Genomic DNA, 13992 nt, shown 5'->3' with positions numbered 1-13992 from the left:
CGAGTTTTCGAGTCGAGTATCGAGTTGCTCAACTCGACTTACCAGCATCTCGAGTCGAGCTCGAGTTCGATTCGAGCTTTGACCGAGTCGATCTCGGGTAGCTCACGAATTGTCTCATCTCATTGCCACCCCTAATCCTCATCATCTTGCCTTACGCATTTGGACCTTTTTATAAGCATCGGAAGAGCATTTTTGTTATTCATGATACAAGTCATCATGAATCTGCGTAATTTGAGTTTGATACCGAATGATTTAATGTCGTGTTAGTTGATGTATTATATTTTCATGTTAGCTCTAAATCGTAAGTAGAGGTGTCAATTCGAGTTAGCTTTACGTAGAGTTGTATTTAAATTTGCAAAATGATGATATTTTAACCCTTTTTTAAGGTATGATATATGAAATTAATAACTACTCCTGAAGCCTAAAAAAACGAGAATAGGATAGTCCATAATAACAAGTTTCCCGAAGATGATGGAAAGTGTGGAATGAGACAGTAGAAATGAAGAGGAAGCGAGTTGGTAATTTGTTATAGCGATGGTTCAACCACAATCCCAGTGAGTCACTGAATGAGCAGTGATCAGCTTATAGTGAATAGTCAATACAAAATTACAAAAAGTAGTAGTAGACTAGTAGTTAAATCCAAATTGAGTTTCCACTTCCCCCCATAGGCCATAAGTCACTTCCAAAACCCCAAATGCAGGCTGCAGTTGCAGGCACCAGGCAGGATTGAATCAATCAAATAAACCCTGCGTTGTTCTGACATTGTGCAGCAACAATGTTTCCTGAATCCATGCCCAATGCAATTCCATCGGGCCAGATGCTCAACTCTACAACCCGTTCTAAACCTCGCCGGAAATATATCTACGCCGGCATCGTTCTCCGGCGGCGTTGCTGTCTCCGGTATTGGCTGATCTTACCATTTCTATACCTTTTAGGTTTAATTCTTTGTGCTCGCCCTCTTTCTCTCTTCTTCTTCTCCGTTAATCCTCCTGGTTCTCTTTACCTTAGTCATCACATCTTCCACAACCTTCGTCTCCACATTCTCAACGACTTTTCTCCTCCCATTCAGGTCTCACCTCTCTCTCTCTTGTCTAACTATTTGCGCATTTTATTCAATTTTCTGCTCACTAACTGTTTCTGATTTTACATTTTTCCAGAACAACATGTATAATTCAATCTAATTTTCTGTTTTTAATTTCATCTCATATGACTCCGTCAATATTCAGACTTGTGAGTTAGTTTTGTAGACATCTGATTGATCTTCCTGATTTTGGATTTTATTTGACTGCTGCATTTGATGTCTGGGATCAGGTCTGAAAAATTCTATGATTACTATTCTTTTGACAACATATGGTTAATGCTTTTCTCGCAGTTATCTACTCTATGGAAGTATAAAAAATTGAAAATCGAAAAGCCCTGCAAGATTACTAATGCAGGAATGCGAATGGGTAAGCAATTTTGAATTTTCGTTACCAGAATCTTTGTTGCCTCACTTTCCTTGTTTTTTGTCCTCTTTAAACTTTCTCTTGTAAATTATTCATGATTTTGGCCTACTCTTTTCCTTTAGAAACCTCACAAAATAATGGATATCTCATTGTTGAGGCTAATGGAGGTCTTAATCAACAAAGGTCTTCGGTATGTCCACGTTCTTCTCTTTCTAATTCCTCTACATATTTTGCTTCTGCAGTGAGACGAACTTATACTTGTTGATCATATTATGAATTCTTCATTCTATATCTCTACTAGATTACAACATTTACAAGTAGTTGTTGCTTCTGTTTAGTTTCAATGTCTTTGATGCAGATATGCAATGCAGTGGCTGTTGCTGGCTTTTTGAATGCTACATTAGTAATCCCACGTCTTGAATATCACAATGTCTGGATGGACCCAAGGTGTTTCATCTTTTTCCTTCGACTGGATTTTGGATGCTTTACTATGAAAAGGAAGGAGGGGGAGAGGAATTGACCAATTTTCCGGTGTTTGGTTTTCAAAATGATATTGGATGTGAGAAGAAAGGGAAGGAAGTGACTAGAGGAGAAGTTTGAAATGTTTTACTTTCATTTCCTCCATACAATGGAGGATTTTGGGTGTGAAGAGAAATTTAAAAGCTCTCATCCTCTTTTGTTTCTCGAAAATTTTGCTTCCCTGTCCCTCTATTTCTTTTTCGTATCTAGCCAATTACAAAGTATAGGAATTCAACTCTTTCTATTGAGGCTCCGTTTTGTTGGACTGAAAACATTTTCAATGGAAAATCATTTTCCTTGAAAATATATAATCTAGGAGAAAATACAGTTCACCATTGGAAAAACTATATTCCACCAATTAAAAAACTATTTTTCACCCTTTACAAACCAAGAAAAGGAAAACAGAAAACTCTAATTTCTAGGAAAAGGTTTTACGCCAAACCAAATACTCTTACACATGAAAATATGATTACTTTCTCTTCTCTTCCGTTTGTTTTCCTTTACTAAATAGATATCCAACAAACTGCTAAGAGTTTGTTCTGTAGACAGCATGTGGATTGAAAATAAAGGGAAAGGAAGCAATCAATTGACTTGTCCATATTTGGTTGTAAGTATTGTATATGATAGGAAAGGAAAGTAAGTGAAGTTCACAAAATAAAGTTGTCAATTTTTCTTTATTTCCTGTTTTTTTTCCTTCCTTTGCTAATAGCTAAACAAACATTTGCTTCCTTTCAATCCTTCCATAAGCAATCATTGGAAAATTTAATTATTTTCGATTCTTTCTCTTCCCATCCCTTTCTTCCTGATGGCATTCCATTTGGCTTTGTATTTATAAGTTCGAATTTCTATCCATTATTTATTGTGTTCTTTGCCCTGTTATCTTTATGTGTTTATGGCTGCTCTGCACAGTTGTCAGATGTCATATTCATAACTTATAGCAATGGTACAGGTAATACTGTACACTTCAACAACTTAAAGTGATCACAGAGTACTAAAGTGAGTACTAACTTAAAGTGAGTACTGAGTAGTAGTCGATTTCAGATTGAGGTTCCAGTCGAGTGTGCTACATGCATGGATTATTGGCTACACAAAATCACTAATTAACGTTACAATGACCTATTCTCATGACTGACTATTATGATATTGTCCTTACTTTTTTCTGGTCCTGTTAGGATCTTAATATATTCTTTAGTAGCTGAGTTTGTTCACTTTGTTATCTTATGTTATTAAGTTTGTTCTACGACATATTCAGATGCTAGTCTCCTGACTGGTTGAAATAACAAAGGTATAAGGAGTGCTAGTTGATTTCAAAATGGACATTCAATTTTTGTTAGATGCATGTCTATGTGGCTACAAGAATCTATTTTTTCAAGTGACTTATACACTACTGAGACCAGCATATTTTTAATTGATTAGCTATATATTACATCTATCTTTTCTGTTGCTCAAGTAAATAAGGGTCTGCCATAGCCTTCTCATCTGCTTTAATTCTTTCAGTCCTTTTGATGCTATCTATGACGAGCAGCATTTCGTAAACACTCTTAATGGCTTTGTGAGGGTGGCTCGGGAACTGCCACTGATATTGATGGAACAATATGACAACAATATCAGCAATGTACCAATTATTCAAGTCCCTGCTTGGTCTTCCATCAGTTACTATCTTGAAGAAGTTTTCCCCATCTTACGGAATCAAGGGTACGTGGTTTTCAATATTCATATCTTCAGGGACATGCACTCCACTTTTAAGAGAGCATTTCTTTGATAACTTTAAGTTATCCTTTCCTTGCCAGACCGCATTAAGATCATCCAATGATACTTATGTATTTGTGTGAAGAATATGGTAAACTGTTCCACACATCTACAATTTTGAGTGAAATGTTAAATTAGCTTCATGCTGTAGATTTTGTAGTTATTTTACTTAAAAAGTTCTGATCATCATGCCCTGATGTGGCCCAGGCTTGTTCGCATAGCTCCTTTCGCCAATAGATTGTCAATGTATCTTCCTCCCGACATTCAGTTTCTAAGATGCCTTGCAAACTACAAAGCCTTAAAATTCGCATCTCCTATATCAACACTTGCCAAAAAGATAATTAAGAGAATGATGGAGAAAAGTCCAAGAATTGACGGTAAATATGTCTCAGTCCACCTCCGCTTTGAGGAGGTATGAGTGATCACTTTCAATCCCTCTTCAAGAAGTTTCGGCCTATCCATTGTTCTTGTGAAACAATCCTATTTTTTCTGGCCTTTTATTTGTATTCTACTGGACTTGTAGGATATGGTGGCATTCTCGTGTTGCTTATACGATGGAGGCGAAGAAGAACGATTAGAAATGGATTCTGTCCGTGAAAAAGGATGGAAAGGAAAATTTAGACGCAGGAGCTCAGTTATCAATCCTGGTCTCAATCGAATCAGTGGAAAGTGTCCTTTAACTCCTGTGGAGGTAGTCTCGCTCTCTCTCTCAAGCTATTTGGATTTCCCTGTAATCAGGATTCTAAGACAATATGAAAATAGATCTCAAAAAGAACAAATATTTCCTTGGATCTTTCTTGACCTCCAAATGTTTACTTATAGTATATGTCCACTGGGAGAACAAAATTTTTTTTGGGGTCTTTGCATCCCTAAATTATCATTTCCCTCACTTTTTCCTTCCATGTTTTTTTCTCGTCAGCATAGGTTGGAATGATGCTTAGGGGAATGGGATTTGACAACAAAACATTGATCTATATGGCATCAGGGAAGCTATATCAAGAGGAGAGACATCTAGCTCCCTTGTTAGAGATGTTTCCGCTTCTATATACCAAGGAGTCTCTTGCGACCAAAGAAGAGCTTGCTTATTTTAAGGTGATTGTTGCTAAGTTTTCTGATAATATGGATAAAGCTAAAATAAATTCAGAATTTTGCTGCACTTAATTGTGATTTACCCCAGATATAATTAATTAATTCAGGTGCTTTACTTCTCAAAAATCCGTAATGGCCTGCAGGATCAACTTCCATTTGGCTGCACTGTATTGAATATCATCTGAATTTGAAATTCTTGACTTGTAACAGGGCTACTCATCTAGATTGGCTGCTTTGGACTATGTAGTGTGTTTATTTAGCGAGGTTTTCTTGACAACTCAGGGTGGAAACTTCCCACATTTTCTCATGGGTCATCGCAGATATCTTTATGGGGGACATGCAAAGACTATCAAACCTGACAAGCAGAAACTTGTTCTTCTCTTCCACAACACAAGCATCAGGTGACTTTCCTCGTCATCACTTCATTGAACAGTTGACCAATTGACCTGCATGATTTGCGTATGTTGCATTTTGCATGTGATTTGAGCATGTGGAGGCTAGTAGGTTACTAGAATCACAAACTTTGGAACTTCTTATTTGAAGTTCATGAATACACTTCATGCACTTCCCATTATTTTCTAGAGCTATGTTGTGGACAGATAACTTACATTTCTGGGCATTAAAAATGTTTTGGCAGTTGGCAAGAGATTAAAGATCAGGTCAAGGGGATGCTTGTAGAAAGCAACCGGGAAGGGCTTATGATGCCAAGAATAAAAAAATCTAGCAGGCACAACTCAATTTATAAGTACCCATTTCCACAGTGTAGATGTCTTCAAGAAGGTCAAAATCTTACAGTAAATCTAGCAAATGTGGGTAATGTGTTGGATGATCAGCTGAAGCTCATTATTTGATGTGGGAACTCTTGCAATATTTCAGCATGCTGTGCCAAGCATTTATCCATTTAACAAGAATATAATTAAATAAATATAGCACGGGTATGTGATCAGGTGTGAACTGCATGTCTAGACGAGGCCATTATTTGAAGATATCCGTATGATTTTGGCCGAGTTTGAATGTCCAAGTATCACACCATGTGCCTAGGTATTATACTTTTCAACACAATTTTTAAGGTGCAACAGGAATTCGTTGCTGATAGTTTCGTAGCCGAGGTAATCTGGACAAATTGGGTGTCTGGTATAGTCTGCTGACTGCTCTGGTGCAGGTGCGTGAATGTCTATTAATAATGATGCATTTGGAAGTAGTTGATTAACATAGAAGTTGCTAAATTGGAGCAACGTCTTTGAGATGAGAACCCCGGAGCATTTTGATGCTTTTTATGTTTGCTAGATGATGTGCATTAATGGTTACTTTGCCTTTTAAAAGGCTTATGCTAGTCTCCATTTTTGCAGTAGTGGCTAGGACATATTTTCTTTGGTCCAATTTTTTTATGGCCCACTGGATCAAAGGCCCCTGTATTGTTATTTTTTTTTTGGTTAGTGTAATCATGAAATAGAACAAAATAGCCTTGACTCATAAATTTTGATGCTTCCTTATCTCCATCATTTATATGGTTGCCATCATAAAAGTTATGAATGAAGCTTTGAATGTTTGGCATAATAAGTTTGAGGTTGTTTTTCCCTTGAAAAGAAAGACGAAAGAGATAAATTATTTATGGGACTTGAATGGTATAATTCTTTTCGTTGAAATGATTTAGGGGTGAGTTAAAACTTATCTGGAGGGTAACTAACTATTCCATGTGTCATATATGTTTATCTAAAACTAATTAGGCCCCACGCAAGAAAATGTACTTATACTTCCAGAGGTGTATTGCTCAAGATGTTGCAATTGTGAACTAAAGACAATTGGTCCCCTGGACCTTATAGCGACCCAAGACTGAAGGGTTATTAGCAGTTAGCATGAGACTGACCCAACAACAAGAACGTAAATCAATTAAACGTGATGGGAGAACATTCACGCCCCTACCATCTTGTAACTGTTCTAAACAACATCATATCAGCAATTATATATCCCAAAAACAAAAAATCAAAACCATTATGATTTATGTGGAATGCAATGGGAGTTACTGAGTAGCATAAGCGGATAATTAATAAGAAATATGAAGTTCGTAACGAAGTACTTTATGTGTCAATGCATATAAGAGGTGGCTACTATAAGCTTAAATGAGATTATTCATAATGTCACACCATCATTTGAACCCTGGCATGTTATACGGAAGACAAATGTAATAATAATCAACTTTTACGTTTTCGAATGATAAAAATTTTATAATATGTTATCTTTTTGGCGGTGTATGTAAAGCATTATTACTTCATATTTTATCCTAAAGTGGTTGTCTATGGAAACTATTAATATTATTAGTCAAGAAAAAGGGAGAGAGTATAAGAGGTTACTACTAAGTAACTAGTGACTAGTGAGCATTGGCTACTGGCTACTGCCCCCTATATGCACTAAAAAATAGCGGCAAGTCGATAGTAATGAATTAAGATTTGATTAATAAAAGAAGCATTAAAGAGATTAGAGTAGGATTAGCACTCATAAGCCTAATAATATGATGATTGTAACACTATTACACTAGTAGTGTAGCAGTACATAGTATTATCCTTTTACCGTTTTAAGACGGCATTTGGGGGTTTCCTGTCAGTGAGTCAGTGGCAGTCTTCTTGTTTTTGGACATTCTGCTGCTCAGTGCTCATGCGCACTCCTTGTACAATCATTTCATTTTGCTTTCTATATCCACTCCGTCGTCATTCCCTCTTCTTTATATTTTTATCCAGAACTTTTGATTGTTCATTATTAATCGACTGAAGCATGTTCTTCAAGTTACCTTCTTTTTTCATGGCCTGTGAATGTGCTGTGCTGTGTTGTGCTGCCTCACCTGTGCACTCAATTTCACCCCAACTTTTTTACTGCTTTCCCTGAGGCCCAAGTTAACCCTTTATTCTATCTTTCTTTCTTTCTTCCCCTTTTTCTTATCTGCAGCGCCAGCTAGTAAAGAATTAAAGTAAGGTAAATATCCAACAAAGGCAAGCTTCCATGTGCTGTTCTTTTCTTTTTATATTTCCTTGAGATTAAAAAAAAAAGGAGCACAGAAGTTGAGGGTGTCAACAATGGCAATGGATTCTCGAGCCCGGCATTGAATGATGAGAAGAAGAAAGAGTAGTTAAACAAATAAACCAGTAGAAACTGAACCACACCATATGCTTGGTGCCAAGTGTACTAAGCTAGTGTGCATTGACCTTAATCACATCAAAATTTAATGCTTATAATGTTAAAAATGTCTCCTCGGTCCTCAGAATAGAATTCTAGGTGATTAGGAGGCTGTGCCGTCTTGTCTTTTTGTTTAAACACTACTGTAGGCCCATAGTGCACTGCTTATTTTGTGTTACATTTCCGACGCTACGCCTGTACTGCTTATTAGTTAACGTACTTAACAGGATGGGAGTGATAATAGTACAAAAACATGAGTCAAAAAGCTTCCAAAGAACAATTACGAGATGTTGATGCATGATGATGGGAACAATTACAATATACTTATGACATGCATTAGCAACTACAGTCTGCACAGGTAAAACATACATATACATAATACATGTGGTTAAATCTCGCAATAATTATAATTTAAGGTCTTCAAGTTGTGGTCTTACAGAAAATGTGCAAACTTTCCAAGTAGTAGTTTTTAGTGCAATCGGTAGGGGGTTTCACTTTACGAACTCACCAGGTACTATTGTGGCCTGTTGAAACTAGGGAGTTCCCGGTCTTTCCCTTATAATGTGAAGAAAATTATGGAATATATGCACACAATTAACATACATGAAATCTTGAGTTTGATTGCTCATGAGAACATGGATTGGGGTTTCCATTGGATTTGGGGGCGTTCATCTTTTTAGGTTTGTATTCTCTCTTCTCAGAGACTGATCTCCTAATCTCACCAAGTTTTTCATATCCTTCTCTATCATTACTTTTTTGCTTAATTACACTTGCCAATCTTACATGTGACTGTATCTTTTCTATTTTCCCCAAAGTTCATTAAAATTTCCAAAATAAGTACTACTTTGCAAAGTTCATTATAGATAAGACTCTCTTGCATATTTTTTCTTTCAATATACCACACACTTTAAGCTTTTTGCAAATTAAAGGTATTAAGTTATGAGGTTGATGAGATATTTAAAAACAAAGTCTCATTACTCACTTGGTTAATTAGCTGATCATTTCACTTGTGGTTTTAAACCTTTTTTTAACAGTTCACCGTACACTTACTGGAGCCAAATTTGAACAAACCTATTCTGTTTTTTGTTTTCTTAGGTAATAAAAAACTCCCGAGTATTTTCTTCACTTGCTTGGGTCTTCTAACCATGGGCTACCACTTCCATGCATACTGCTGCATATGGTACAAAATATCATAAAAAATTTACCCTACCCAAAGCTCAAGTCTGAAGAGTGAAGATGTACAACAACCAAAGCATAATAATGGAACTATTCTACACTAATTAAATTAAGCCCAAACATCTAAAACCCCCTATAGATAACAACAAAACAAGGCAGTATAGCCTTTGGGTTAAAAACATACAGTTCATCCAAATTTGAATAAACTCCGGTAGCTCCGGCCACCGAATCATACTCCTCTGCCCCGCCGCCTTCTGGACTCTTCTTGACCCGTCCTGCAATCACCCGACACACCAGCATTGCCCTCCTATCATGCTCCTCCACACCAACATCAGCCTGATCATGGGCCCTTCCACTTGTGGCTGTTGTCAGAATACCTTTGCCGGCAGGCCCCTCATCAGCGAGCTTAAACCCATTTTTTATAATACTACAAACATTGCAATTTGGGATAGAATTGCAAAGGTTGGAGGAGCCATCTAGGCCTAAGGAGCACATGAATGAGCTGCAATGAAACCTTAAAAGCTCATTTCCATCAGCTATGCACCTAGCATGTTTCTTGGGAAGCCTTGTAGCCTTAAACTTAATTGAATCTCTATATTCCTCGAACTTGTTAATGGTTTTTTGGGTGTTGTGAACTTTGAGAATTCTATCAATTTGGCAAACTGGAGTTTGCTTCTTTAGCCAGCTTGATTGGAATATGATCTCTACTATATTCTTACTTGTATCTTCTGGCCCCAGTTCAGATACTGCAACCAAATATTAAATCTTTTAGTCAAAGAAATTTTCTATGAAAAACTTAGAAAGTATGTATGAAAACGTTCTAAATAAAGTGACAAAAACACATTCTATACTTGAAAAACAAGGTTAATCAAATTGTAGTACATGACTTTTTTAGCTCACTTTTCACCTTCTAATATAAGAATATTGCTAAAATTCATGTTAGTGTAAGAGTTTGCTCTATTCAACTGGTTTTGACATATCTAAATTTGATGAACATAATTGACACTACTAACATATTTTTTGTATTTAACAAAGGATAAGAATATAAGATATTCCTTAATACTGCTAGCTAGTGAAACAAATAAAGCAATAAATTTGAGTAGGATGATTACTGCAACTGAAATGTAGCTTGTGGTTAAGAATAAGAGATGAAGAGAGAGAAAGTACCTGCATGCCTAACAGCTTGATGAAGCTCCAAATTCTCAGGTTTCATGAAAATCTCACTACAATGAGGACAAGAGCAAATAGTAGCCCTAAGAGAAGGATCTCTAGTGAAAGCCAAAACAGGATCAACAACCATTCTACATTCATAGCACCCTGAAAGTCTCCTAAATGGCATCCCCTTAATAGAATAATTAGCATTACTATTAGAAGAAGATGACTTGGTTAACAGATTATTAGTATTGTTGTTGTTGTTGTTGTTGCTAAGCTCGCTTAACACAGGAGATCTAATTGACCTATTTGACCCTTCATGGCTGCTACTACTGGTGCTACTACCAGGAAGTCCCCTGTTTTTCCTCTGTAGAGTTTCAGGGGAGACAGGTTCAGGCCTCTGCATCACCTTTGTGTTGTTACAAAGTGAACCAGAACACCTCATTTTCTTGTTCTTCTTGTTGTTTTCCTCCATTATTGCTGATTTTGCACCTAGTTTTTGCTGTTTCTTTTTCTGGGTTAGTGTTGCTTGTTGTTCTTGTAGTTGTGGTTGTGGTTGTGGTTGTTGCTCTACTTCGAGGTGTTTGCAAGTGAGGATGTTCCTCATTACTACCCATGAAGGTAACTGCTGCTGCTGCTGCTGCTCTTTTTCTTTCTCTGTCCTCTGTGGAAGCTGACTTTTTCTTGTTCTATGGATTTCCTTTGTGGGTTTCCTGGGATTGGTAGTTTTTGCCATTGTTGAAGAAGAAGAAACACAGTTGTCTGTTTTCTCTTTTAGGATTTAAGAGGTTCACATGGGAAGCTTTTTAAGCACAAGTTCTAAAAAGTGTATACATGGTTGCAGTTGAAATAAACAAGGCGAAGAAAGAGGGAGGGGAAGGTTTGCTTTGCTGTGCTTTTTGTTAATTTATGGTTCTTTGGATTTGGGATTGAAATTTTGGGAGTTATGTGGCAAACTTTCATACTACTCTCTACTCCCTATATAGCACTTCTTTATTAGTCTGGACTCTGGAGTAGACTAATAGTTTAAGCATCCAATATCAGTTAACTCCAGCATTAAAAGTGTTTAAATTTTGTGTAAAAAAAATGTTTTTACCTCATGACATGTTTCCCAGTTACACGTATGGGATATCACTTTTGAAGTTTCCATAAATTTCCACTACCCATTTTTATACTGATATTTTGATTCTATTGTCGATAGTATTTAACTTGTTTTTTTTTAAATTAAGGTGACAATTGACATATCTTATAATTGGGGATATAGTATAGGGATCTCACTTTGCAAGGAAAATCATTGTCACATAAAAGAAGTGCATTTAACCAACTAGGTTAACATTTAATTATGTATTAGAATCTCTTTTAGATTGTTAAGTACAAGTATCCTACTAGATTGAAACCTTTTGCAGGTTAATTCGACCTAGCTATGCAAGTAAGAGTATATATAAGACCTATAAGAGAGGGGAAAAAGGTAAGAATACTCATATTTTGAAAAGTGCCTCTAATAGAGTTTGATCACACGTGAGACACAAACTTATCACTAGAGTCTAGACCAAATATGAGTTTATGATTATGTATTAGTACGAGCTAGTATAAAGGTTGATATTTTGAAACTATTCATAAACGAATCTAACAAGATTTCACATTGCTTTATTTATTTTATCTTTACTCTAAATTATTATGTATTCAGATTTTGTGAACACTATAATCCCACATGAAACTTTTTTTTTATAAAAAAAAAAAAACACTTCCGTATATACCTTATAATCAGTCTCAGTACATAGTACCTCCAATCACTTGATATTTTAGATTGTTATAATGAGTTGAAGAATTGTTGATGACATGCCTCATCAATGCAAGATGAACGAGGATACCTAATTGCAATAAAGTGTTTTTTGGTTGAGATTTAGGTTGGTACAAGTACACGAGTCAGCAACTGAAGCTACCTTAGCTTGATTCTCTTATCTTCAGCACTCCTAAATTAAACTAATAGTGTGATACTGATAGGGTGTACTGTATCGATATAATCTGATTCTGGCCGGCCATTAATTAAAATACTTCACCAGATAGATAGATATATATCTCATCATATGGTGTATTGGTGTATAGCTAGCTGCTACAACTGCTAGGTACCGGAATGCATTTTTATATTTGGCAGTATTACTTACAATTACACAAGATATGTACTCATATCATCATATTATCATATGTTGGTGGACAGCATTAATTGTTATGCGAAAAAGGTTATAGTATTGTATCCTTCTTTTTTGGGTCATTAATTAAAATATCACGCTTATGATCAATTGCCGCTCGGTGGTGGCCTGGTGGGTACTCAGTAGGCCCTCAAATAATCAGATTTTATATATCTTTCCACCAGCATTATACAAGTAAGTATTGTTTTGGGTATTCTTTCCTTCATCTATATATATGCATGGATGATGGATCATAGATGATTTCCCTTTTTCTTTCTCTTGAATTATAGTGGAACTGTGGGGGGAGAAAATTTTTGCACACAAATTCTATAAGAACAAATAACCACCACAAATTTACACAACTGATACATTTGGACCATTGTAGATGTTAGCATTTTGATTTATACTACATAGTTAGCAATAATGTGGAGATAAACAATACATATATTTATCAAATAATTGGAACACAAAAAGATTTGTTACTTTAAAATTCTAGATTTGGGAGGGACAATTCATTATAATTATTAAGAAAGTTGTTTGTCATTGGGACTTGAGGCTTGGGAGTTGGGAGAACAAGGCTTTCTTTATTTCAACTTTTAATGAAGTTTTCAGCTTGATTTGATTAATTAGCTAAATATTTCAGTTTAAGTTAAACACACATAGTCAACTTGCCAACTTATGATAACTTTTCTAAACATATATAAGTTCAAATAAATTGTAAATTAAGCTCATGTGAGTTTAGCTAGGTAAGCAGTTGAACTATCAGGTAATGTTTACAACTAAAAGAAAGTTCATATATAGTTAGTTTAAGTATTGAATCAAAAATAAGTTAAGAATTCAAATTAGTTTATAAGCTATGAGATTTTAAGTAAGGTCTCTGGCGATTGAAAGATCTAACATACTCCTCATCCTAATAATAATCGTTATATATTTCCTAACTTAACTTACAAGAAATCTCGTACTTAAAAAAGCTACACATATCTAGGACTTATTTTCTAGTTTATCAGTTTAGCTTTTTTCCTCTGATTGTTTTAGTTCTAATAAATTTTAGTTATTGCAATTAACTCTTAATCCACCTAATTTTAATTAAAAACCTAAACACAAGAAATATGCCTTGGCCCTTGACTGATTGAGTTTAATGTTGAGCTAAGATACGTAACGAACTTCAAATAAGCTAAAAGTAATGCATGCTAATTGCTACCTTAGGTTAGGCAACTGAAAATAGCTAGTATATTTTATCCTTTTTTGCAACATAAGCAACTAGTATAGTAGTATTGGTTACTGGGTTCGTAGTATTTGTTTGGACTTTGGGCGCGATGTAACTGAATTCCATCCGAACCAACGCCACACCGCCACACCCTAGTCCCTACCATAGATTCAGCACACACAACACAGTACTCAGTACTGACTTATTAGTACTACCTCCGTTTCTTTTTAATTGTTACACTTACACTTTTCACGCATGTCGATGCAATACTTTGAGCCTTTATATCTCTAATTTTGTA

At 35.8% G+C, this 13992-nt stretch overlaps 2 protein-coding genes across 3 annotated transcripts; one reads left to right on the top strand and one right to left on the bottom strand.

Moving 5' to 3' along the window:
* The first annotated feature begins 465 nt into the window (after positions 1-465).
* LOC104904601 (hypothetical protein) lies at positions 466-6362 on the top strand. Of its 2 annotated transcripts, XM_010693284.4 has the most exons (10): positions 467-1069; positions 1373-1448; positions 1568-1635; positions 1804-1892; positions 3462-3659; positions 3921-4125; positions 4237-4404; positions 4638-4805; positions 5013-5203; positions 5440-6362. In XM_010693284.4, the coding sequence occupies exons 1-10, from the start codon at positions 776-778 to the stop codon at positions 5651-5653; spliced, it is 1671 nt and encodes a 556-aa protein (XP_010691586.2). In that variant the 5' UTR covers positions 467-775; the 3' UTR covers positions 5654-6362. The 2 variants fall into 2 exon arrangements, with proteins under 2 accessions (XP_048493981.1, XP_010691586.2); XM_048638024.2 differs by lacking the exon at positions 1804-1892 and having other exon boundaries at positions 466-1069; positions 3490-3659.
* Positions 6363-8924: 2562 nt separating this feature from the next.
* Positions 8925-11306, bottom strand: LOC104905404 (hypothetical protein). The gene is made up of 2 exons (XM_010694259.4): positions 10314-11306; positions 8925-9892 (listed from the first exon to the last, which is right to left on the bottom strand). The coding sequence occupies exons 1-2, from the start codon at positions 11032-11034 to the stop codon at positions 9270-9272; spliced, it is 1344 nt and encodes a 447-aa protein (XP_010692561.2). The 5' UTR covers positions 11035-11306; the 3' UTR covers positions 8925-9269.
* Positions 11307-13992: the final 2686 nt, after the last annotated feature.

The sequence above is a fragment of the Beta vulgaris genome, chromosome 1 (assembly GCF_026745355.1).
Source record: "Beta vulgaris subsp. vulgaris cultivar EL10 chromosome 1, EL10.2, whole genome shotgun sequence".
Classification (NCBI taxonomy): Eukaryota; Viridiplantae; Streptophyta; class Magnoliopsida; order Caryophyllales; family Amaranthaceae; genus Beta; species Beta vulgaris.
The sequence above is the reverse complement of the archived record's forward strand: the minus strand, read 5'-3'. Positions and strand labels throughout refer to the sequence as shown.